This window comes from Nerophis lumbriciformis, linkage group LG29 (genome assembly GCF_033978685.3).
Source record: "Nerophis lumbriciformis linkage group LG29, RoL_Nlum_v2.1, whole genome shotgun sequence".
Lineage (NCBI taxonomy): Eukaryota > Metazoa > Chordata > Actinopteri > Syngnathiformes > Syngnathidae > Nerophis > Nerophis lumbriciformis.
The window spans coordinates 4,466,842-4,494,445 of NC_084576.2; the positions used below are offsets into that span (position 1 = coordinate 4,466,842).

A 27,604-nucleotide genomic window follows, 5' to 3' on the forward strand; every position below is an offset into this window, starting at 1 on the left:
TTAGCAGTCTAGCTTCGAATGCCCTGTTGACACCAATATCTAGCGGCTGGAGGTCTTTTGTCAATCCACCCGGAATGACGGCGAGTATTGAATTAAGCGCGTAAGCGTGTCTCTTAATGTGCTGTTATGAGCTAGCAAATATAACAACTACACTACCCAGCATGCAACGATAGTTACGAGCATGCGCGGTAGCCCTGAGAAGCGTTGTATGCTGGCAGTTAGCACGCTGTGAGTAAACGTTGAGAACTCAGTTAACACGCCTCGTCTGCATTATTTATAATTAGACAGACAACACACTTAATAGGAGCCATTTTGGGGTCTTTACATAAACACACAAATGGAAATGAAACGTCACATATCCCAGCATGCACCGCGCGCTTCTTCTACGGGGAAAAAAGATGGCGGCTGTTTACCGTAGTTGCGAGACCTAAACTTTATGAAAATGAATCTTAATATTTATCCATATATAAAGCGCACCGGGTTATAAGGCGCACTGTCAGCTTTTGAGAAAATTTGTGGTTTTTAGGTGCGCCTTATAGTGCGGAAAATACGGTATATCTCGATATTTTGCCTTAGCCTCGAATTAACACTTGATGCATATAATCACAGCAGTATGATGATTCTGTGTCTACATTAAAACATTCTTGTTCATACTGCATTAATATATGCTCATTTTAAACTTTCATGCAGAGGGAAGTCACAACTAAGTCAATTTACCAAAACTGTATTTATTAAACAGTTATTAATCAGAATCAGAATCAGCTTTATTGTCATTACGCAAGGTAACGAGATTGAGGCCATTCCATACAGTGCGATGTGTGCATGCAAGAAAAACAATGTGCAAATATATAAAAAATGTAGAAGTGCAATGAATATGGTGTGCAATGAATATATACATGAAAAAAACCAAAACAAAAACAGGGTGGTTGGTGGAATGGGTTATTGCACCGAAGAGAAGGCAGTTAAGCAGTGGTACAAACTTTCATGTCATTTCCAAAACAGAAAGTGCAAGATTGTCAGAGACATTTTAAAACAAGCTATAAGTGCACTTTTGTGCATGATGTCACCAAGATGACATATCAAAACACCACTAAATTAAAGTGTACTTTTTGTACAGAACGCCACTAAAACAGTTTAAAACAAATAAAGTGCACTTTTGTCCGTAAACGCATCAGTGGCTGAAGGAACAGGCGACGAAGGGTTGGTCTTGGCCCAGTTTGTACGGCACAAAATGACCAGTTTTGCTAGATAAACGTTTGTTAATAATGTTTTTGTTGTGGTTACGGCTGATACTAAAACGTTTTTGCTCCGTAAAAGTGATCGATGGAATTGATGTCCTCTTTAAAGCATCTCGAAAGACATTGCAACAAACTGTGACGATTATTGTTTTATCTGTTAGGGCCGCTTGTCGTCACTCATTCACGTTGCAAAATCCTACAAAACAAATTATGTTTATTTTGTTTACAGTTCAGATTGAATTTTATTTTGTGCGCGGCATAGATTTGCTGTGCGCACAGGACGCGTCAGCAGTGCGCAATTGCGCAGGCGCTAGAGATGCGCGGTTTGCGGACACAACCGCGGAGTCCGCGGATTATCCGCGGATCGGGCGGATGAAATAAAAAACAATAAGATTTTATCCGCTCGCGGGTCGGGTCGGGCGGATTAATTAGATATTTTTTTTATTTTTTTTGCGGGTGGCAGTTAAACCAATTGGGAAATATATATACATAGTTAAATGTTGTTACCCACATACGAAAAACGAGCAGGCACCTGCTGCATATGCCACAACAGAAGAAAAAAAAAGAAAAGAGATGGACACTTTTACGGAGCGGAGAAGGGACGCCTCGCCGGGGTCCGGGACCGAGGCCCCTTCCCCCGAGAGGGCCCCACCGGGAGCCGTAGCTGAGGCGATCCGCGAGAAGGGCCCGACCCACGTCCAGGGTCACTACCGCGCCCACCGCACCGACACCCCGCCTCGTCCGCTTTCGCAGTGCGCTCACGAAAGGGGTGGGGCTCACCCTGGTTGATATAGAGAGCAGGACGGTGGCCTTGGAATTTCATTTAAGGTTTGTGATAAACCATCAAACTCATTCGTTAAAAGGACTCTATAGTAATATAAAGCAAATTTTTCTGGACATTATCATGCAAGAAAAGTTTATTTTTGGGATCGCGATCACCGCGTAATGATTTTTAAAGGTTGCATTACATTATTAACTGTCCCATGTGATCAGCCAGTGCGATTGGAAGTCCATGCTCAATTATTGCCTCCATAAATAAAACTTCGGCATTTATCACATCCAAAGAATCTGTTTGGGCGACGAAAAACGTTGAAAGTTTTCCACTTGTATCGCTAGCAACGGCATTAGACTTGTGTTTTTTTGTCCCAACGTGGTCTTTTACATCGCTAATTCCTCCGTGTCCGATCGAAAAATCTTGTCTGCACAAGGTGCAATTCGCGTAGTTTTCACCCTTTTTTTTTTTTTTTTTAATTAATATTAGATATATAACAACGGGCGGATGGCGGGCGGGTGCAGTTCTGATCAAACGTTACATCGGGTGGATGGCGGATGGTTGACGACTTTCTGACGCGGTTGCGGATGAAATAAATTGCCTATCCGCGCATCTCTAGCAGGCGCGCACCTTAGATGGAACGTTGCCACTGACCCACTCAAATTATTACCGGAGTGTAGGGCTGGGCGATATGGCCTTTTTTTAATATCGTGATATTTTAAGGCCATATCGCGATACACGATATATATCACGATATTTTGCCTTAGCTTTGAATGAACACTTGATGCATATAATCACAGCAGTATGATGATTCTATTTGTCGACATTAAAACATTCTTCTTCATACTGCATTAATATATGCTACTTTTAAACTTTCATGCAGAGAAGGAAATCACAACTAAAAAAAAAAAATCCAAATTTTTTTCATACGGTGTTGATCTGGAAATGTTTGCCTCGGCATTTTGATGGTGTGGGCGTGTGGCACGAAATGGAGATGTTGACGTGCGGAGTAAGCACTGTTCATTCTCTAGCAGGTGACTTTTCAAATGATTCTACATATTAGCAGTAATGCTACTTTTTATAGCAACGCTTTCGCCCCACACTTGACAAATTACGGTTGTCTGTTCGACGTACAGTATTCCCACTTGAAGCCAAACCACCGCCAGACGATGGACCCCCTGCTGTTTTTGGGGGGAATTAATTATTCCTTCATTTGTTACCAGATTCGCACCTTCTTTCGCTCGTATTACCGCTAGCATCACAGCTAACGTTAGCCATGCTGCTACCTCTCTGCTCCGCAAGGGCGTATACGTATGTGACGTATGTCGTGACAGTATGTGACGTGTGTAGAAGCTGCGCTTGCTGTCTGTGAGAAGGAAAGACAGGAAAGAGTGAGAAGAGCCTGTAGTGTAATGCCCGCAGCAAAAGCTACTGCGTGAGAACGCATACTCGAATATCACGATATAGTCATTTTCTATATCGCACAGAGACAAACCCGCAATATATCGCGCACATCGATATATCGCCCAGCCAGTGTTTATAGTTTTCACTGCATTTGAAAATGAAAACACTGTATGAAATACCTGTACTTACAGCCTAGTCTAGAGGGGTTTCAAAGAGACAAACATTACATTATGGTGAATAGTAATTGCGCTGTGATAAAATGCAGTTTTTCAGCTGCAAAGGCGAGATAAAATGAGGGATAGAAGTCGACGCTGCGTTGTTTAGTGTGGTGAATACCCAGGTTTGTCAATCAAATTATAAAAAAAAGAAACATAGTGTCAACATGTTAAGGTCACGATCAAAGTGGCATTAAAGACTACTATGAAAACCGTGGCAGCCAGCTCTGCACACATAAGAGCAGTGAGGGTCTTCTAGAGATGATCGCTGATACACAAATAAGAATTTTCTAAATCTTAAGGGTTTTTTATCACACATAAAGATTAAAAAAATCAGGCATTTAGCAGCTTTGTGGCACGATCACAGCACACACGTGATGATTCTGTCCCACCACAGAGCAAGCCTAAAATCTTGCGTGAACAAAAGGGTGGCGTATCAATCTACATATAAGGTGCGAATCATTACTGGCATTGTGGGATCAATAATTTTGTCTATTTTCCTCACAGATGTATTTTTTACAAATGTCTGCATGTCATGTTAATGAATGGTGGTTTTGTTTACATTTTTTAATTACTTTTGTTGTTTTGCAATAGACTTTTTTCCCCTCAAACAATTGTGTGTAGTGTAACTGAAAATGGATCATTTATATGCATTTTTAAATTGTTGTATTTAGCTATAAAAATATTTATCCTGTATTGTCACAATCATAATCGACAAACTAAGGCAAATTCACAAAATTATCCAATGATCATGACTCTTCAAATCAAGTATCCGTTTTAAAGACAAACACTTTCAGCCTTCGAAACAAAATCGGTGCTGACAAGACTGCGAGTTAAGTATGTAACGATAAACCGCGGTAAAACTTCCCACGGTGAGTCGCATAAACCGGACGTGACGTACCCAACACGGTTTTTTTCATTATCGTCAAAAAAACTTTTACAAATGAGATATACATATTTAAGCACTCAAATAAAAATATGGCTCTTCATTAGCCGAAATAATACTATATAACATTTATTCTGCCAAGAAAGTATATTGTATGGCCATTTTTTTGTTGTATTTGTTGAAATAGAACCTGGTTATAAGTTTGTATGAACACATTGAACAATACTGTGATAATTTTGATAACAATAACCGCCATATGAGATTTAGTAAGTTTATATTTGTATTATTTACAAGAGTATATCTATATTACATCTGATATTGTTGATTATAACACAGGTTGATTTATTGTGTGAATGCACCAAAATTCATCTATTATTCTTCTTCTCCAGATTTTGGCGCGCTCTACCTTCCACGTTTTTCATCCGATTCAAACCGTTCCAACTTCAAACTGTTAAACCTATTCAGGAATCGCGGGCTTTCCCTTGACAAATTTCCAGAATTCAAGGTGTCCAATTAACAATGAATTGGCCATTTTTCAAACTTTCACCTTCTCCTCATTTTTCAACCTATTCAACACATTCCACCATCCTGGACATTCAAACTGTCATTTTTCTAAGTTCAAAAAATTCCAGGAATTCTCAGAATTCCTGTTTTTTCACCTTTTTTTCTGGTGACTACTCCTTCCACATTTTTCAATCGTTCCACCGTCAAAATATTCCCCTTAGTCAGGACAAAAGGAAAAAAATTTTGAACTGGAAAAATTCCCATTTTTCTCGAAATTCCAGGAATTCAGTAATACCATTTCTTAATAAATTTTTTTACTACAACATGTCTCTACCCATTTGAAAAATTCCAACTCCAACCGAAGAACATTTAAATTCTTTAGCATTTTCAAATAATTTACCGCTTTTCCCGAAATTCCGAAATTTCCATGAAATTCCCATTGAAAAGAATGGGACATTTTTCAAAGTTCCACAACTCTCACATTTTGATTCCGATTCAAACCGTTCCAACTTTAAAATATTCAGCCTGTTCAGGAATTGTATGCTCTCCTTCACAATTCCCACATTTTTCCATGTATTCAAATCATTCCAACATCAAAACACTCCACTCATCCTGGACATTCAAACAAACACTTTCCCAAGGTCTGAACCAAATTCTGTTTTTCCCGAAAATTCAAACCATTCCAACATTCAAACTATTTTTACATTCATACTACATTCTGTCAGCATTGCAGTTCAATTTCAGCATTGGATCATTCACACGCAATTGCTTTAGGAATTGCCTCATCTAGTTCATTCTGTTTTTTGACAAATAGATGAATATTAAAATTGAGGAAAATTTCTTATCCATCAATTTTCTACCGCTTATCCCTTTCGAGGCCGATATTGTAGGGAAAAATATGCAATTTAGATTTTCCAAAATCGTTCAGCCCAATTTGACTGTTGGTTTCTTTTGTAGTTGTTAATAAACATAAAATATGGTGAATAATAATGGTCATCTTTGTGTAAGTACAATACAATGAGAATGGACATAATTCAGACAGGACTGCTTAATTTCATTACAATTTTAATAACTCCCTTGACAGTTAAAGTACCACTGATAGTCTCTCTCTCACACACACACACACACACACACACACACACACACACACACACACACACACACACACACACACACACTAGGTGTGGTGAAATTACCCTCTGCATTTGACCCATCCCCTTATTCCACCCCCTGGGAGGTGAGGGGAGCAGTGAGCAGCAGCGGTGGCCACGCTCAGGAATCATTTTGGTGATTTAGCCCCCAATTCCAACCCTTGATGCTGAGTGCCAAGCAGGAAGGCAATGGGTCACATTTTTATAGTCTTTGGTATGACTCGGCCGGGGTTTGAACTCACGACCTATCGATCTCAGAGCGGACACTGTAAAAGCAAACATTTCCAATAAGCTTTTTAGAATGCAAACACACCAGTCAGTCTCAATTTAGTAACAGGAAGTTTTGATGGCCTAATGGCTCAATTTGCCGTTTGACACTAAAACCTCCACAAATGGGAACATAGCGAAGGTTGATGCTAACACACACAAAAAAAGTTGGAGTCAAACAATAAGATTGTGTTAAGTCATTCCATTGAACTTTGCATGATTTCATCACATAGTGGACATATCAGCCACTTCCACAAGTCAGCTCGATATTGTTTAATGAGCGTGTCTTATATAGGTGGTTTCGGCTATGACTGGTAAATTCAGTCAACTCGTCGAACGGGTCGTCGTCATTGACTGCCGCTACCCTTACGAGTACGACGGAGGGCACATAAAGGTGAGTGGACCTTGTCCCCTAACAGGATGGTCAAAGATCTTCTGACGTGGTTTTTAACCAACGCTCTGCTCCCCTTCTCAGGGCGCTTTGAACCTGTACCTGGAGGAACAGGTGCAGGACTTCCTGCTGCGCACTCCCATGATCCCGTCCTGCCCAGACAAACGCATCATCGTCATCTTCCACTGCGAGTTCTCATCCGAGCGCGGGCCGCGGATGTGCCGCTTTGTGCGGAAGCAGGATCGCACCATGAACGACTATCCTGAACTCTACTACCCAGAACTCTACATTCTGAAAGGAGGGTACAAGGAATTCATCCTGCTTTTCAAGGTTGGTCTTTATAGCCTAGTTTCCACCAAGGAGGTTGTTCAGTACTCCATGGTATAGGGCTGGACAATCATAAAAACATTTTATTGGAAGGAAAAGGATTAATGCGCCGTGCTACGTGCAAGCAAATCGGAAAAAAAGACCGTGACCACCAAAAGTTTGGCATCTCACCATGGTTACTGTTCCCAATTTGTTTGACATGGCGGCAGTATCCCAAAAAATGTTAGGGCCCTGTGCTTTGCGCGTCAGCATAATCACATAATTGGCCGGGAAAACCGAAATCAATGCAAAATACCACGGAAATTGACCTCAATTGAAATGCTGTCATAGTTCAGAGAAGAGGCGTTTGTCTGTGGAAATCATGTGTTCGGGCTCGCTCATTCGTCGCCGAAACCCTCAAGCACCGCCTCCCGGACAAAACCATGTCAAAACTGCTACTTAAAACACCGGCTAAGACTGCGAACAAACCGTAACGTTAATGCTAGCCAGGACATCTCATCTGCTTGTATTGTTGTGAACAGAAGTACTGTACACACTCACAATACTAACGCTGTGTGCAACATCTGGTGTGCGCTTCTTCTTCTTCTACGCGGGCGGGTGGTTGCTTACAGTAGAAGAAGAAGCGCTTCCTGTTCTATGGGGGCGGGTGCTTACCTTGGCGGTTGCTTGTGTAGAAGAAGAAGCACTTCCTCTTCTACCAGGGATGTACGTATATGGTTAATATTCTATCCATTTGATAGCGGTATTTATCAATCAATCAAAGTTTATTCATATAGCTCTTAATCACAAATGTCTCAAAGGGCTGCACAGAAGCAGAAAAGAGAGACAGCAGATAAACTGGTCTAAAAAGAGGTCTATTTAAAGACCAGAGTATACAAATGAGTTTTAAGATGGGACTTAAATGCTTCTGAGGTAGCGTCTCTAACTGTTAACGGTAGAACATTCAAGAGTACTGGAGCCCGAATAGAAAACACTCTGAAGCCCGCAGAATTTTTTTGGGGCTCTGAGAATCACTAATAAGCCGGAGTTCTTAGAACACAGATTTCTGTCCGGGACGTATGGTACAATACAATCAGCAAGATAGGATGGAGCTAGACCGTGTAGTATTTTATACGTACCGTATTTTCTGCACCATAAGGCGCCCTGGGTTATAAGCCGCGCCTTCAATGAACGGCATATTTCAAAACTTTGTCCACCTATAAGCCGCCCCGTGTTATAAGCCGCATCTAACTGCGCTAAAGGAATGTCAAAAAAACAGTCAGATAGGTCAGTCAAACTTTAATAATATATTAAAAACCAGCGTGATGTGGGCGCGCATGGAGTCGTATATCAACATGGACGGAGCTGCGTGAAAAAAGTCACCCGGCCTCTTCGCGTAAACTTACCTTAACCACTCGCTCATCTTTTCTTCATCCATCCATCCCTTCGAGTTAGCTTTTATGATGACGCCGGCTGGAAAGGTCTCTTTTGGCAAGGTCTTCCTTTTGAATATCACCATGGGTGGAAGTTTCTGGCCATTAGCATGGCAAGCTAGAACCACAGTGAAGGATGACTTCTCATTCCCTGTGGTGCGAATATTCACCGTACGTGCTCCCGTTGTATCCACAGTGCGGTTCACAGGAATATCAAAAGTCAGTGGAACCTCGTCCATGTTGATAATGTTTTCTGGCCGGATCTTTTTTTCAGCTATCTTGTTTTTACAATATGCACGGAAAGTAGCCAGCTTTTCTTGAAAGTCTTTAGGCAGTTGCTGTGAAATAGTAGTCCGTGTGCGGATGGAGAGATTGCGTCTTTTCATGAACCGGAAACCTGTCGCTTAGTAGGAGCCATTTTGTGGTCTTTACAGATGTAAACACACAAAGGAAATGAAACGTAATATCCGCGCGCTTCTTCTTCTTCTACGCGGGCGGGTGGTTGCTTACAGTAGAAGAAGAAGCGCTTCCTGTTCTATGGGGGCGGGTGCTTACCTTAGCGGTTGCTTGCGTAGAAGAAGAAGCACTTCCTCTTCTACGGGGAAAAAAGATGGCGGCTGTTTACCGTAGTTGCGAGACCGAAACTTTATGAAAATGAATCTTAATATTAATCCATATATAAAGCGCACCGGGTTATAAGCCGCACTGTCAGCTTTTGAGTAAATTTGTGGTTTTTAGGTGCGGCTAATAGTGCGGAAAATACGGTAAGTAGTAAACCTTAAAGTCACATCTTAAGTGCACAGGAATACGGTGCAGGTGAGACAGTATAGGTATTGTGTGTGTGTGTGTGTGTGTGTGTGTGTGTGTGTGTGTGTGTGTGTGTGTGTGTGTGTACAGTATAGGTATATAAATATGTACATACAGTATAGGCGTATATGTACATAAAGATATAGGTGTATTAGGGCTGGGTGATATATCGATATACTTGATGTATTGCGGGTTTGTCTCTGTGCGATATAGAAAATGACTATATCGTGATATTCAAGTATATGTTCTCACACAGTTGCTTTTAGCTGCGGGCATTACACGACATGTGTTTCCCACTCTTTCTTGTCTCTCCTTCTCACAGAGACATAAACAAGCGCACCTTCTTACATACGTCACGCGTGCAACGTCACACGCCCTCCCCGAGCAGAGAGGTAGCTACATGGGTAACATTAGCTGTGATGCTAACGGTGCGTTGCGAGTGGTAATACGAGAGAGAGAAGGTGCGAATCTGGTAACAAATGGAGAAATAATTAATTCCCAAGAAAAACAGCACGGGGTGTATCGTCTGGCGGTGGTTTGGCTTCAAGCGGGAATATGTTGAACAAGTATGCAGCAAAAGCGTTGCTACAAAAAGTAGCAGCACTGCTAATTTGTAGCATCATTTGAAAAGTCACCCGCTAGGGAATGAAGAGTGCTTGAAACTGCATGTCAACATCTCCGTTAGGTGCCACACCCACAAAATGCCGAAGCAACAATTTCCAGATCAACATTGTATGAAAAAAAAATTCAACAGGAGATAACGTCCGCAGGAACCTACCACATAGCGAAGGACATACACTGTTTGATTTCCTAATACGCAGCTCATTTTTATTTGACAGTTATTGAAATATCTTGTGTGACATCATGCACAAAAGTGCACTTTATTTGTTTTTAACTATTGTAGTGGCGTTCTGTTCAAAAAGTGCACTTTAATTTAGTGTTGTTTTGATATGTCATCTTAGTGACATCATGCACAAAAGTGCACTAATATCTTGTTTTAAAATCTTTCTGACAATCTTGCACTTTCTGTTTTGGAAATTACATGAATGTTTGTGTCACTGCTAAATTTGTGTCATTGCTAAATTGACTTAGTTGTGATTTCCCTCTCTGCATGAAAGTTTAAAAGTAGCATATATTAATGCAGTATGAAGAAGAATGTTTTAATGTAGACACATAGAATCATCATACTGCTGTGATAATATGCATCAAGTGTTCATTCAAGGCTAAGGCAAAATATCGAGATATATATCGTGTATCGTGACATGGCCCAAAAATATCGAGATATAAAAGCCCTAAGGTGTAGTGTGTGTGTAGTGTGTGTGTAGTGTGTGTGTAGTGTGTGTGTAGTGTGTGTGTAGTGTGTGTGTGTGTAGTGTGTGTAGTGTGTGTGTGTGTGTGTGTGTGTGTGTGTGTGTGTGTGTGTGTGTTCAAAATGAACAAAGTCGCTAACCTAGCCATCTAGCAGCACCTTTTTGGTACACTTTCTGCTGTTCTGGTCACTTTTGTACCCTAAGCCACTTGAAATTACGTATACCCGTATTTTCCGCACTATAAGGCGCACCTAAAAACCACAAATTTTCTCAAAAGCTGACAGTGCGCCTTATAACCCGGTGCGCTTTATATATGGATAAATATTAAGATTCATTTTCATAAAGTTTCGGTCTCGCAACTACGGTAAACAGCCGCCATCTTTTTTCCCCGTAGAAGAGGAAGTGCTTCTTCTTCTACGCAAGCAACCGCCAAGGTAAGCACCCGCCCCCATAAAACAGGAAGCGCTTCTTCTTCTACTGTAAGCAACCACCCGCCCGCGTAGAAGAAGAAAAAGCGCGCAGATATTACCGTACGTTTCATTTCCTTTGTGTGTTTACATCTGTAAAGACCACAAAATGGCTCCTACTAAGCGACAGGGATCCGGTTCATGAAAAGACGCAATCTCTCCATCCGCACATGGATTACTATTTCACAGCAACTGCCTAAAGACTTTCAAGAAAAGCTGGCTACTTTCCGTGCATATTGTAAAAACAAGATAGCTGAAAAAAAGATCCGGCCAGAGAACATTATCAACATGGACGGACGAGGTTCCACTGACTTTTGATATTCCTGTGAACCGCACTGTGGATACAACGGGAGCACGTACGGTGAATATTCGCACCACAGGGAATGAGAAGTCATCCTTCACTGTGGTTCTAGCTTGCCATGCTAATGGCCAGAAACTTCCACCCATGGTGATATTCAAAAGGAAGACCTTGCCAAAAGAGACCTTTCCAGCCGGCGTCATCATAAAAGCTAACTCGAAGGGATGGATGAAGAAAAGATGAGCGAGTGGTTAAGGTAAGTTTAAGTTTACGCGAAGAGGCCGGGTGGCTTTTTTCACGCAGCTCCGTCCATGTTGATATACGACTCCATGCGCGCCCACATCACGCTGGTTTTTAATATATTATTAAAGTTTGACTGACCTATCTGACTGTTTTTTTGTCATTCCTTTAGCGCATTTAGATGCGGCTTATAACACGGGGCGTCTTATAGGTGGACAAAGTTTTGAAATATGCCGTTCATTGAAGGCGCGGCTTATAACCCAGGGCGCCTTATGGTGCGGAAAATACGGTATTCATAAATTGTAGGTTTGTTAAAAAATGTTTTTAAATTTTCGAATGCATCACACTTTTTACTTGTAATGATTTTTAATCGATGAGAAAAATCAATCCTTTGTTTTTAACTTTTTATTTATTTATTACTTTTTTTAGTGTCCTATCCAGCCACTCAGACAAATCCTATTGGTGATGTAGAATATGCTCTATATCTGCTGTACATATTTACTTTAGAAAAGAGAAGTGTATGTTAAGTAACTATATATATATATATATATATATATATATATATATATATATATATATATATATATATATATATATATATAATAAATGTAATTAATTTATTTGGATATTAAGATTGTGAAAGTTCGTCTCCTACTTTTACTTCTGTGACGACCTCCTAAAGATTTGTACCGTATTTTCCGCACTATAAGGCGCACCGGATTATTAGCCGCACCTTCAATGAATGGCATATTTCATAACTTTGTCCACCAATAAGCCGCCCCGGACTATAAGCCGCGCCTACGCTGCGCTAAAGGGAATGTCAAAAAAACAGTCAGATAGGTCAGTCAAACTTTAATAATATATTGAAAACCAGCGTTCTAACAACTCTGTCCCAAAATGTACGCAAATGTGCAATCACAAACATAGTAAAATTCAAAATAGTGTAGAGCAATAGCAACATAATGTTGCTCGAACGTTAATGTCACAACACACAAAATAAACATAGCGCTCACTTTCTGAAGTTATTCTTCATTCGTAAATCCTTCGAATTCTTCGTCTTCGGTGTCCGAATTGAAAAGTTGGGCAAGTGTGGGATCCAAAATGGCCGGTTCCGTCTCGTCGAAGTCATCGGAGTCAGTGTCGCTGTTGTTGTCCAGTAGTTCTGTGAATCCTGCCTTCCGGAAAGCTCGGACCACAGTTGTGACCGAAATATCTGCCCAGGCATTTACGATCCACTGGCAAATGTTGGCGTATGTCGTCCGGCGCTGTCTGCCTGTCTTAGTGAAGGTGTGTTCGCCTTCGGTCATCCATTGTTCCCACGCCGTTCGCAGTCGTGATTTGAATGCCCTGTTGACACCAATATCCAGCGGTTGGAGTTCTTTGGTTAATCCACCCGGAATGACGGCGAGTGTTGTATTTGTGTGCTTCACTTGTTTTTTGACACCATCTGTGATGTGGGCGCGCATAGAGTCGTATATCAACATGGACGGAGCTGTGTGAAAAAAGCCACCCGGCCTCTTCGCGTAAACTTCCCTTAACCACTCGCTCATCTTTTCTTCATCCATCCATCCCTTCGAGTTAGCTTTTATGATGACGCCGGCTGGAAAGGTCTCTTTTGGCAAGGTCTTCCTTTTGAATATCACCATGGGTGGAAGTTTCAGGCCATTAGCATGGCAAGCTAGAACCACAGTGAAGGACGACTTCTCATTCCCTGTGGTGCGAATATTCACCGTACGTGCTCCCGTTATATCAACAGTGCGGTTCACAGGAATATCAAAAGTCAGTGGAACCTCGTCCATGTTGATAATGTGCTCTGGCCGGATCTTTTTTTCAGCTATCTTGTTTTTACAATATGCACGGAAAGTAGCCAGCTTTTCTTTAAAGTCGTTAGGCAGTTGCTGTGAAATAGTGGTCCGTGTGCGGATGGAGAGATTGCGTCTTTTCATGAACCGGAAACACCAAGAAGCACCACCTTTAAAATCATCCAGGTGAAGTTCGCTTGCTAGCGTTGTTGCCTTCATTGGAATAGTGATGGTGCTGACACTTCTGCTTGCTGCTCTCTGCTCAACAACCCACTGTTCGAGTTTGTCCTCCAACAGTAGCCATCTTGCTTTGTTCCCTCGGAAACTCTGTTTTGTCTTCTTTACCTGGCGCAGGTCATCTTCTTGCTTCCTCCACCTACGCACCATTGATTCATTTATGTTATATTCTCTTGCTGCTGCTCTATTTCCGTGTTCTTCGGCATGACTTATTGCCTTAAGTTTAAATTCTGCGTTATACGCGTGTCGCTTAGTAGGAGCCATTTTGTGGTCTGGTCTTTACAGATGTAAACACACAAAGGAAATGAAACGAAAATCCGCGCGCTTCTTCTTCTTCCGGGGGCGGGTGGTAGCTTACAGTAGAAGAAGAAGCGCTTCCTGTTCTACCGGGAAAAAAGATGGCGGCTGTTTACCTAAGTTGCGAGATCGAAACTTTATGAAAATGAATCTTAATATTAATCCATATATAAAGCGCACCGGGTTAAAAGCCGCACTGTCAGCTTTTGAGTAAATTTGTGGTTTTTAGGTGCGGCTAATGGTGCGGAAAATACGGTAATCAGTCAGAAATATCAAGCAGCTAAAATGTGCCAAACATGGATAAGTGTTTTGCATTTTTCCCATCATGCTGTGTAATGGATTTAAATGAGTGTAAATTTGAATATCCTATGGTGCGTGGATGTTTTTTTTTTTTATAATGTCCACAAAGTTCAGTCAGGTGTTGTGTTACCATGTCTGTTGACATTGGTAAGATTTGTTTTGTTTTTTTAGAACCATGACTAGGGAATGTTGTTTGCTGCGCATACATTAGTTCAATGTATAAATAAAGGTAATTGACCTGAATTTCATGCATTGTACACTAAATGGCATCATAATAGCAGTATCAGAACTGTAGGAAAATTAGAATGAAGGATGTTTCGTTGAGGGTAGAATTCCTTATGATTAAACTTATGTCATGCAGGTCAAATTGACGACATTGGCGGGCCGTAGTTTGGACACCCCTTGCTTAAATGCTTCTAAAGGCTATTTTCTCTTTCTAGGCTGGTTTCCTTCCGGTTAACAATTAGACTGTTTCACATACTTCTCTTTTTGCTTTATTAAACATTTGGGTATAATTTTATTCAACAAAACCAAGTTTCTTCGAAGTAATATAAAAATGTATCAGAGTTAATCTATTTTATGGGGTAATGTAGTTCATCATAGAACTGGCGCCCAATGTTATTAAAAAAAAGTAGTGATTTTGAATCAAGAATAGATTATGAATCGAATCGATACTCCCAATGATTCGAATAGAACCGAATCGTGTGGTGCCCAAAGATTCACAGCCCCAGAAAATAATATATATATTAGGGGTGTAACGATTTGTTTCAACAACTATTCGATTCAATTCGATATTTGTGGTTGCCGATATGATTCTGGGACGATCTCTTTTTTAAATTTTTTATTTTTTTTTAAAGAACGATGCGATTTGATTCAGTGAGATAAAATCGATTCAGTAACATTTTTTTTAATCGAATCGTTACGTCCAAGAATCAAATCGTGTGATGCCCAAAGATTCTCTACTAACCCAAACTCATGTCCTCGTGCAGACACAATGTGAGCCCGAGGGCTACCGGCCCATGAAGGACCAGGATTTCCGGGAGGACCTGATGAAGTGCCGTCTGAAGAGCCGCTCCTGGGCTGGCGAGCGCAGCAAGCGAGACATGTACAGTCGGCTGAAGAAGTTCTGAGTGCCATGCCCCCTTCCCCCCAGGTTGGCTGGTTTTCATTCATGCCAATTGAGCTATTTATTCGCAATGAGAGCAGCAAATGAGTTTTCAAACCACTTCCTGCACACATATGTCTCAGGACTATTGTGCAACACCCTGCCCCTCCCACCACCACCTTGACAAGCACTTCAATCAACATACTTTTTATACTGCCTATTATATATACTTCTAAGACTCCGTCCCTTCCTTATAGAAAATATCAACCACACTGTTTTAAACAATAACTGTGGGCTTTTATATTTTGATTTTACCCCCCCCCCCCCCCCCCCCCCCCCCAAAGCCATTGGCTCGTCTCCCTGATCAGCCGCACCCTGTTTTTGTGCTCATGGTCCCAAAAAACCCACCAAAGCAACTCGCAGCGAGACTGTTGACATTCTGCAGTACCGCTAAGTATTAGCGGAGGATGTTTTTCTTTTTGTTTTTCTTCCAGGATGAGACTGGACCTATTTGCCAAAATGTGGGATTTTGTCAACCGCTTTCAATTTGGGCGCGGCGGGTCTTGGGAGAACTGCTGAATAAAGACCCCAAGGTGTGTTCAATGGCCGTGCATCATGTCTGGATTTGTTCTTTCAGGCCTGGTATATTTGTATCCTCTGCCAAAACATTTATTCCCAAATATTGGGCTTTTTGACAACTATATGGAGTGGAGCTGTTCAATGCAGTCTCAATCAGAGCTGAATTTTAGGAACAAAAGTGACAAAAAATGTGTGATGTGCAGACAATACTCTAAATGGAGGTGGGCAATACTAAACATTTGGTTATGGATCCAATAGCAAGTAAATACAGGCAAGTATGGATAACCATACATTTTAATTGGACAGGTTTCAAGATTTATTGAATCTTAATTGAAATTGTGTCTCTCTCTCTCTCTCTCTCTCTCTCTGTCTCTCTGTCTCTGTCTCTCTCCCTGTCTCTCTGTCTCTGTCTCTCTCTCTCTGTGAAAATAAACCATATATATAAAAATAATAAATGTCAATCTCATCACAGTAGTATCGGTCTTGTAACGATATTACCATGGTACAGTGCATCCGAAAAGTATTCGCGGGGCTTCACTTTTTCTGTTTTATGTTACAGCTGTATTTCAAAATGGAATAATTTCATGTTTTGTCCTTAAAATTCTACAGACCATAGCCCATTAAGACAATGTGAAAGTTTTATTTTTATTTTTTATTTTTTGCAAATGTATTAAAAATACAAAAATAAATTACATGTACATAAGTACTCACATCATTTTCTCAGTACTTATTTGATGCACCTTTGGCAGCAATTACAGCCTCAAGTCTTTTTGAATACGATGCCACAAACTTGGCACATTTATCTTTGGGCAGTTTCCTTGACCAAATTCATGGTTACTCTGTCAGAGCAACAGCATTCCTCTGTGGAGAGAGGAGAACCTTCCAGAAGGTCAATCCACCAATTAGGCCTGTATGGTAGAGTGGCCAGACGGAAGCCATTTCTTAGTAAAAAAGTTTGCCAAAATGCACCATTAGAAACTAAATTCTCTAGTCTGATGAGACAAAGATTGAAGTCTTTGGCATGAATGTCAGGCATCATGTTTGGAGGAAACCAGCCCTACACCGAAGCATGGTAGTGGCAGCTTCATGCTGTTGGGATGATTTTCAGCAGCAGGTATTGGGAGACTCGTCAGGATAGAGGGAAAGATGAATGCCGCAATGTACAGAGACACGCTTCCCATCCAACGGGATGGAGCTTGGGAGAAAGTATAGAGCAAAGGCTGGGAATACTTGTATGTTTTTTTTTAAATTTTTACTAAATTTGCAAAATTAAAAAAAAAAGCATGTTCACTTATGGGGTATTGTCTGTAGAATTATAAGGACAAAAAATAAACAAAATGTGCTAAAAGTGAAGCGCTGTGAATACTTTAAGGATGCACTGTATGGATACCACCTGCCCACCTCCACTAGTTACACTTGGTCTGAAGAATGAACTTCACAAGCCTTTTTGTTTCTTTTTACTCCACATGTTTACTCCAAGTGAAAAAAAGCAGGATAAAGCGTTTAAGCAGGCTATTTAGTGCAATATGGCTCAAGCTCCAATAAGAATGCAGTGAACATGAGTTTTCTGTGAAGAGACTTGTCTGCGCCAACAACTATACTTGTATCATAGCTTAGTTTTTGTTTCTGGAGGTAGACTTTCAAGGGTTTCCATTGAATAAATATTTTATATTTAGATCATTATGGGACAAATGAGGTCAGCTGGTATTACTCTGAGTCTTCACTGCATAAATGTCCCCTCGCTTGACCGCCATTGCACACGTTTTTTCAAGAGGCGTGTGTTTGCAGTCATTGCACAAACATGAACAACTGCTCTCTATGTGCGTCATGTGACAAAATAACCCCAGCAACCCTTGAGGCGTTGTGGGTGTGGCCTGCAAGTGTGCATACAAAATGGGTTAGTGTGACTGACACGGGGTTGAGGCAAAAATGATTATTCGTTTAAGGAGTTGTCCGGCTTAATGTAGACAGGGCCTAATAGACGGCTCTGAGCTAATGTAGCTAATGCAATCGCTTTAACGTGGATGTAAATACTTATAAAATATTGTACTCTAGTACGGTGTTTTCAACCACCGTGAGATACAGTCTGGTGTTCCGTGGGAGATTATCTAATTTCACCTATTTGGGTTAAAAATATTTTTTGCAAACCAGTAATTATAATCCGCAAATAATGTGTTGTTGAGTGTCTGCACTGTCTGGAGATTGGCAGACTTAGCACGTTATACTCTTCCATATCAGTAGGTGGCAGTGGGTAGCTAATTGCTTTGTAGATGTCGGAAACAGCGGGAGGCAGTGTGCAGGTGTAAAGGTGTCTAATGCTTTAACCAAAAATAAACAAGAGGTGAGTGCCACTAAGAAAAGGCATTGAAGCTTAGGGAAGGCTATGTAGAAAGAAACTGAACTGGCTACAATGTAAACAAAAACAGAATGCTGGACGACAGCAAAGACTTACTGTGACGTCCACAAAGTACATCCGAACATGACATGACAATCAACAATGTCCCCTCAAAGAAGGATAAAAACAACTGAAATATTATTGATTGCTAAAACAAAGCAGGTGTGGGGAATAGTGGTCAAGGAAGACATGAAACTGCTACAGGAAAATACCAAAATAAAGAGAAAAAGCCACCAAAATGGGAGCGCAAGACAAGAACTAAAACACTACACACAGGAAAACCGCAAAAAACTCTAAATAAGTCATGGCGTGATGTGACAGGTGGTGACAGTACACCTACTTTGAGACAAGAGCTATAGTGATGCATGCTTGGTTATGGTTTAAAGTCATATCCAACAATTGCGAGAATTACTTTTTATTGTCTATATCAGCTGCTGAGTTTCATTTTTTAATGTTTTGTGCTGGTGGTGTGCCTGCGCATTTTTTCAATGAAAAGTGTGCCTTAGCTAAAAAAAAGGTTGAAAAACACTGCTCTAGTATACATTGATAACAATACTTTTCTGGAGTTTTAATCAAGTACAAGTTTGAGTAAAAATCTACTTAAGTAAAATATTATTTTTGTAGGGTTTTCTTTATTAGTGCATAAACATAAAGCAACACCGTAAATACATTATTTAGTATTTATTGACATTTTGGAAAGGACAAATGTAGATAGACTTGATTGAAAAAATATATATAGGTATTTAAACTAAAAAAAGGTTTATAAATAAATACCAGAGGTGGGACCAAGTCATTGTCTTGCAAGTCACAAGTAAGTCTCAAGTCTTTGCCCTCAAGTCCGAGTCAAGTCCCGAGTCAAGACAGGCAAGCCCCGAGTCAAGTCCAAAGTCAAGACTGGAAAGTCTCAAGTCAAGTCCTAAGTCCTGCATTTTGAGTTTCGAGTCCTTTCAAGTCCTTTTAACCACAGACTAATATATTAACACAGATTGTGTATGCTTTTCAAACGCTGTATTTATTTATTAAAACAAGTGCATTTTAAATTGCAGGAAAGAAAATTGTGCTGACATTGCACTTTATAATAGCACTATTAACCAGTCATTTTAAACATTAACTCATTCCTTTACAGAACAAACACATTGAAAAATAAAGTTCAAATGTACTTATTTGTACAAAAGTGTTAACATTGAAAAAACATGACATATACGTGAACATAACAAAAAAGTTGTACTTTTTATATGTCAGGGCCCTATGCTGCATTGCATTTGCAAAAGACCAAATTAGCCAAGAGTCTGTCAGTCATTTGTGCACGATGGGGGCGTAGTATGATGCCACCATGGCTGAAAACTCGCTCCACTGGAGCACTGGAGGCAGGCACTGCCAAGACTCTCATGGCCACTCGGAACAGTGAAGGAAGAGTCTTCATATTCAATGCCCAGAACAAAAGGGGGGAGAGAGTTGTTTTGGGTTGGTGCACTACTTGTAAGTGTATCTTGTGTTTTTTATGTTGATTTAATTAAAAAAATAAAAAAAAATTCTTGTGCGGCCCGATGCCAATCGATCCACGGACCAGTACCGGGCCGCGGCCCGGTGGTTGGGGACCACTGAGGTAAACAACCAACAGTATGTCAGAAAGCTAGCTAAAACGGTACACATTCATAATATAGTATACATTTTAACTGACCTTTATTTTACTATTTTTGTCTTTTTTTAGGTGGCTAAAATACGTGGTGCTGCTGACCGCCGTCTAACGTTACGTGTGATATATTGACTAACGTAACCCTGCTTAAAAAAAATCACTGAACAAAAAGTATGAATAAGGTAGTGAACTGCAACAGATTCCCGTGTTTGCAATAACGTTATAACGTTAGCAGTGAGTTTACAGCCTCACTGATTTAACTACACAGCAAATAAAAGTCACGTTACTTAGCCAATAAACGTTATCTTACATTCAAAACTTACCGTTCTTTGTGCAACTTCAAATGCCGGACGAAGTTGGAAGTTGTTGCCTCTCCATCAGTAATTTTCGAACCGCATGTGTTGCATACTGCAAACCGTTTTGTGTTGACCACCTCGTAATTTTTATACCCAAACAAAATTATTTTAGGTATCATTTTTTGTTCACTGGCGTGTGGTTTGGACATGTCTTCTTCGTTGGTTGTCCTGCAATTTGATTGGATGAATGCTGTGTGATGAAAACAAAGTAGATCTAATTTGATTGGCTGTTGTACTGAGAGCACACCAGCTGACACACGCAACGCTGATAGACAAGTACACAATGAAAAATACGGAGCGCTCCCGAATAACTTTTTCATCTTTGGGTTTTGGGGAAAGTAGCAAGTCATGTCAAGTCATGTCAATTCAAAAGGCTCAAGTCCAAAGTGAAGTCACAAGTCATTGATGTTAAAGTCTAAGTCGAGTTGCAAGTCTTTTTACATTTTGTCAAGTCGAGTCTAAAGTCATCAAATTCATGACTCGAGTCTGACTCGAGTCCAAGTCATGTGACTCGAGTCCACACCTCTGATAAATACATATTAAAAAAACCTAAGATAAATATAACAAAAGCATAAATATTTTTTTCCAGTAGGTTACTTATCATCGAAAAGGTGTTTCTTTGTTTTTATCCACTTCAGCCATATTTTCTTGAACAAGTCTTCCATTAGATGTGGTATATGATTCATTGTACCAACATAGATAGAAAGACTTCTAAAATATTGTACTCTACTATACAGTTGTCAAATTACTTTGCTGGAATTTCAATCAAGTACAAGTACTGGTCTAAAAGTCTACTTAAGTCAAATCAAATTTTAAAAAGATTAACTGCTAATAAGTTGTTAGTGCATTAACATAAGGCAACACCTTGAATACATTAAAATGGAAAAATAACAGCACATGTGATTAATTCAAATGACTGTTATTAGCAGTGTGGGATGTTCCTCCAGTGAATGTGGAATGTGAAAACCGGTGCGGACAAGTCACGTTTCCCTCAGAATGACAACCATGGGAACTGTGTCATACGCTCTGACCAATCAGGCTGCAGCTCGCCTCTTTTGAACGAAAACAAATGTATTTTCGTCTGCTCTGCACGAGGACATGAAAGTAACGCTGCGTTGTTTACTCAGGTCTTAGAGTTTGAAAGGGGAACTTCACGTCTGTCAGCTGCGCCTCAGTCTTAGTTTGGACAGACCAACATGATGAACGTTTATTGCCCATACTAGTAGTTCTTAAACTTCTTGCCACCTCAGAAAGCACTTGGCAGTAGTGTAGTCGACCTAAGTATTAAGTTCCACCATAATGACATTAAAACACAGTAGTGTAGTAAACCTAAGTATTCATTAAGTACCACCATAATGACAACATTAAAATACAGTAGTGCAATAGACCTAAGTATTCATTAAGTACCACCATAATGACCAACATTAAAATACAGTAGTGTAGTAAAGATAAGTATTTATTAAGTACCACCATAATGACATTAAAATACAGTAGTGTAGTAAACCTAAGTATTCATTAAGTACCACCATAATGACAACATTAAAATACAGTAGTGTAGTAGAACTAAGTATTCATTAAGTACCACCATAATGACATTAAAATACAGTAGTGTAGTAGACCTAAGTATTCATTAAGTACCACCATAATGACATTAAAATACAGTAGTGTAGTCGACCTAAGTATTCATTAAGTTCCACCATAATGACATTAAAACACAGTAGGGTAGTAAACCTAAGTATTCATTAAGTACCACCATAACGACAACATTAAAATACAGTAGTGTAGTAGACCTAAGTATTCATTAAGTCCCACCATAATGACATTAAAACACAGTAGTGTAGTAAACCTAAGTATTCATTAGGTACCACCATAATGACAACATTAAAATACAGTAGTGTAGTAGACCTAAGTATTCATTAAGTTCCACCATAATGATATGAAAACACAATAGTGTAGTAAACCTAAGTATTCATTAAGTACCACCATAATGACATTAAAATACAGTAGTGTAGTAGACCTAAGTATTCATTAAGTACCACCATAATGACAACATTCAAATACAGTAGTGTAGTAGACCTAAGTATTAAGTACCACCATAATGACATTAAAACACAGTAGTGTAGTAGACCTAAGTATTCATTAAGTACCACCATAATGACATTAAAACACAGTAGTGTAGTAAACCTAAGTATTCATTAAGTACCACCATAATGACAACATTCAAATACAGTAGTGTAGTAGACCTAAGTATTAAGTACCACCATAATGACATTAAAACACAGTAGTGTAGTAGACCTAAGTATTCATTAAGTACCACCATAATGACATTAAAATACAGTAGTGTAGTAGACCTAAGTATTCATTAAGTACCACCATAATGACAACATTCAAATACAGTAGTGTAGTAGAACTAAGTATTCATTAAGTTCCACCATAATGACATGAAAACACAGTAGTGTAGTAAACCTAAGTATTCATTAAGTACCACCATAATGACATTAAAACATAGTAGTGTAGTAAACCTAAGTATTCATTAAGTACCACCATAATGACATTAAAATACAGTAGTGTAGTAGACCTAAGTATTCATTAAGTACCACCATAATGACAACATTCAAATACAGTAGTGTAGTAGACCTAAGTATTAAGTACCACCATAATGACATTAAAACACAGTAGTGTAGTAGACCTAAGTATTCATTAAGTACCACCATAATGACATTAAAACACAGTAGTGTAGTAGACCTAAGTATTCATTAAGTACCACCATAATGACATTAAAATACAGTAGTGTAGTAGACCTACGTATTCATTAAGTACCACCATAATGACAACATTAAAATACAGTAGTGTAGTAGACCTAAGTATTCATTAAGTACCACCATAATGACATTAAAATACAGTAGTGTAGTCGACCTAAGTATTCATTAAGTTCCACCATAATGACATTAAAACACAGTAGGGTAGTAAACCTAAGTATTCATTAAGTACCACCATAACGACAACATTAAAATACAGTAGTGTAGTAGACCTAAGTATTCATTAAGTTCCACCATAATGACATGAAAACACAGTAGTGTAGTAAACCTAAGTATTCATTAAGTACCACCATAATGACATTAAAACATAGTAGTGTAGTAAACCTAAGTATTCATTAAGTACCACCATAATGACAACATTCAAATACAGTAGTGTAGTAGACCTAAGTATTCATTAAGTACCACCGTAATGACATTAAAACACAGTAGTGTAGTAGACCTAAGTATTCATTAAGTACCACCATAATGACATTAAAACACAGTAGTGTAGTAGACCTAAGTATTCATTAAGTCCCACCATAATGACATTAAAACACAGTAGTGTAGTAGACCTAAGTATTCATTAAGTACCACCATAATTATATATACATTTTGTTTACAGCATTCACAAAGTTGAGTGAGCAGGTTGTGTACTGTGTGACATTGCGTGTTAGTTTATTTACGTCATGAGTATGAAAGGTTGTTTGGATTGGGTCATATATTGAAATGCTGTGCTGTGTACACTTCAAAGTGCAATTCATGGTCATTCATCTGAATTGATGGCGTACTCTGCAAGATGGCGGCAGCCTTAAAGCCATAATAGTGTCAGGTATTTACCAGTAAGGTGGCGACACCCCATATTCCTTATTAGACCGGTGACGTCTGAACACGGGCCTTAGTTTGGACTCCCCTGGTCTGTCCTATTGAAAGCTCTATTATCGGTCAAATTTACAACATCTATTTTGCCAGGAAGTCCAGTCTTTAAATGTGTCATCTGTGGGACTGCCGTGTTCAGGACTCCCACGTTCAAGTCAAAAAAAGCTTCATGTCGACTGCACTTTGGAGTTCCCTTGTAACACGTGCAGCAGCAAGGAGGAGGACCTCAGCCTTCCTGCTTCTCACAAAGCAGCTGCTGGAGACGAGCCGAAGGGAACCTTCTTCCACGCACGTGTTTACGACACGTGACTTCCTGTTGAACTCCAGTCAGGACACGTCAGAGGAAGGAATGTGTGTGTGTGTGTGTGTGTGTGTGTGTGTGTGTGTGTGCGCTCACGTGCCTTGGCTGAGGCCACTCCCAAGGTCTGAGAGGGAACATTTGAACCATGTGGAACCAAGCACAGCTGACATGGGAGAGAAACAAAGCCTTTTCAATCAATCAATCAATCAATGTTTATTTATATAGCCCTAAATCACAAGTGTCTCAAAGGGCTGCACAAGCCACAACGACATCCTCGGTATAGCCCACATAAAGGCAAGGAAAAACTCACCCCAGTGGGACGTCGATGTGAATGACTATGAGAAACCTTGGAGAGGACCGCATATGTGGGTAACCCCCCCCCTCTAGGGAGACCGAATGCAATGGATGTCGAGTGGGTCTAACATAATATTGTGAGAGTCCAGTCCATAGTGGATCCAGCATAACAGTAAGAGTCCAGTCCACAGTGGGGTCAGCAGGAAACCATCCCGAGCGGAGACGGGTCAGCAGCGCAGAGATGTTCCCAACCAATATACAGGCGAGCGGTCCACCCCGGGTCCCGACCCCGGACAGCCAGCACCCCATCCATGGCCACCGGATCTGTGTGTCTTCCCCTCCACAAGGGATAGGGGGGAGCAGAGGAGAAAAGAAAAGAAACGGCAGATCAACTGGTCTAAAAAAAAAGGGGGGCTATTCAAAGGCTAGAGTATACAAATGAGTTTTGAGATGGGACTTAAATGTTTCTACTGAGGTAGCATCTCTAATTGTTACCGGGAGGGCATTCCATAGTGCTGGAGCCCGAATAGAAAACGCTCTACAGCCCGCAGACTTTTTTTGGGCTCTGGGAATCACTAATAAGCCGGAGTTCTTTGAACGCAGATTTCTTGCCGGGACATATGGTACAATACAATCGGTAAGAGAGTGATACTCTTGCAGTATGAGCCCCATTGCTCCGCTAATTGTTTTGCTCCAACTTCCATCGCATTTTCCAGGCCTTTAACAAGCACAACAACTGACCAGTTTTTGCAAGCGTGTCTGGTCTGGCAAAAAGCGTGATCATTTAGGAGCAGTGTTGGGACTAACGCGTTACAAAGTAACGCGTTACTGTAACGCCGTTAGTTTCGGCGGTAACTAGTAATCTAACGCGTTATTTTTTTATATTCAGTAACTCAGTTACCGTTACTACATGATGCGTTACTGCGTTATTTTACGTTACTTTTTATGTAGTATAAAGCAGAGGTGTGGACTCGAGTCACATGACTTGGACTCGAGTCATGAATTTGATGACTTTAGACTCGACTTGACAAAATGTAAAAAGACTTGCAACTCGACTTAGACTTTAACATCAATGACTTGTGACTTCACTTTGGACTTGAGCCTTTTGAATTGACATGACTTGACATGACTTGCTACTTTCCCCAAAACCCAAAGATGAAAAAGTTATTCGGGAGCGCTCCGTATTTTTCATTGTGTACTTGTCTATCAGCGTTGCGTGTGTCAGCTGGTGTGGTCTCAGTACAACAGCCAATCAAATTAGATCTACTTTGTTTTCATCACACAGCATTCATCCAATCAAATTGCAGGACAACCAACGAAGAAGACATGTCCAAACCACACGCCAGTGAACAAAAAATGATACCTAAAATAATTTTGTTTGGGTTTAAAAATTACGAGGTGGTCAACACACAACGGTTTGCAGTATGCAACACATGCGGTTCGAAAATTACTGATGGAGAGGCAACAACTTCCAACTTCGTCCGGCATTTGAAGTTGCACAAAGAACGGTAAGTTTTGAATGTAAGATAACGTTTATTGGCTAAGTAACGTGACTTTTATTTGCTGTGTAGTTAAATCAGTGAGGCTGTAAACTCACTGCTAACGTTATAACGTTATTGCAAACACGGGAATCTGTTGCAGTTCACTACCTTATTCATACTTTTTGTTCAGTGATTTTTTTCAAGCAGGGTTACGTTAGTCAATATATCACACGTAACGTTAGACGGCGGTCAGCAGCACCGCGTATTTTAGCCACCTAAAAAAAGACAAAAATAGTCAAATAAAGGTCAGTTAAAATGTATACTATATTATGAATATGTGTACCGTTTTAGCTAGCTTTCTGACATACTGTTGGTTGTTTACCTCAGTGGTCTCCAACCACCGGGCCGCGGCCCGGTACTGGTCCGTGGATCGATTGGTATCGGGCCGCACAAGAAATAATTGTTTTTTCTTTTCTTTTTTTAATTAAATCAACATAAAAAACACAAGATACACTTACAAGTAGTGCACCAACCCAAAACAACTCTCTCCCCCCTTTTGTTCTGGGCATTGAACATGAAGACTCTTCCTTCACTGTTCCGAGTGGCCATGAGAGTCTTGGCAGTGCCTGCCTCCAGTGCTCCAGTGGAGCGAGTTTTCAGCCATGGTGGCATCATACTACGCCCCCATCGTGCACAAATGACTGACAGACTCTTGGCTAATTTGGTCTTTTGCAAATGCAATGCAGCATAGGGCCCTGACATATAAAAAGTACAACTTTTTTGTTATGTTCACGTACATGTCATGTTTTTTCAATGTTAACACTTTTGTACAAATAAGTACATTTGCACTTTATTTTTCAATGTGTTTGTTCTGTAAAGGAATGAGTTAAATGTTTAAAATGACTGATTAATAGTGCTATTATAAAGTGCAATGTCAGCACAATTTTCTTTCCTGCAATTTAAAATGCACTTGTTTTATTAAATAAATACAGCGTTTGAAAAGCATACACAATCTGTGTTAATGTATTAGTCTGTGGTTAAAAGGACTTGAAAGGACTCGAAACTCAAAATGCAGGACTTAGGACTTGACTTGAGACTTTCCAGTCTTGACTTTGGACTTGACTCGGGGCTTGCCTGTCTTGACTCGGGACTTGACTCGGACTTGAGGGCAAAGACTTGAGACTTACTTGTGACTTGCAAAACAATGACTTGGTCCCACCTCTGGTATAAAGTGTGTTTTATCGGAGCGCTGCGTTCTGATTCTTCTTGTGTCACAAGCCGGAGAAGAGAGAGAGACATGCGCTTTATGTGGGTGTGTCTGAGTGTGAGTGTGGGGAGCGAGGGGGGGGGGGGCGTGTCTGATCATGGCGGAGCCAGAAGTCGAGTTTGCTAACATGGAGATATTTTCACTACTTTTCTTTTGTCGAGCACAAAGAAAATAACATTTTAGTTAAATGT

General features: G+C 40.2%; 2 protein-coding genes across 2 annotated transcripts in view; one reads left to right on the forward strand and one right to left on the reverse strand.

The window, feature by feature from the left end:
* Nucleotides 1–16,035, forward strand: part of cdc25b (cell division cycle 25B) — a 34,039-nt gene extending 18,004 nt beyond the window's left edge. The window contains exons 13-16 of the mRNA XM_061925147.1: nt 6,733–6,831; nt 6,913–7,158; nt 15,315–15,478; nt 15,925–16,035. Coding sequence (XP_061781131.1) covers nt 6,733–6,831; nt 6,913–7,158; nt 15,315–15,455 — 486 coding nt within the window. The 3' untranslated portion in view covers nt 15,456–15,478; nt 15,925–16,035. The remainder of the gene's footprint in view (nt 1–6,732; nt 6,832–6,912; nt 7,159–15,314; nt 15,479–15,924) is intronic.
* haus2 (HAUS augmin like complex subunit 2) overlaps nt 1–27,359 on the reverse strand; it is an 87,920-nt gene extending 60,561 nt beyond the window's left edge. Inside the window, exon 1 of the mRNA XM_072911842.1 lies at nt 27,334–27,359. The gene's annotated coding sequence lies outside the window, so the exon portion shown is untranslated. The remainder of the gene's footprint in view (nt 1–27,333) is intronic.
* Nucleotides 27,360–27,604: the final 245 nt, after the last annotated feature.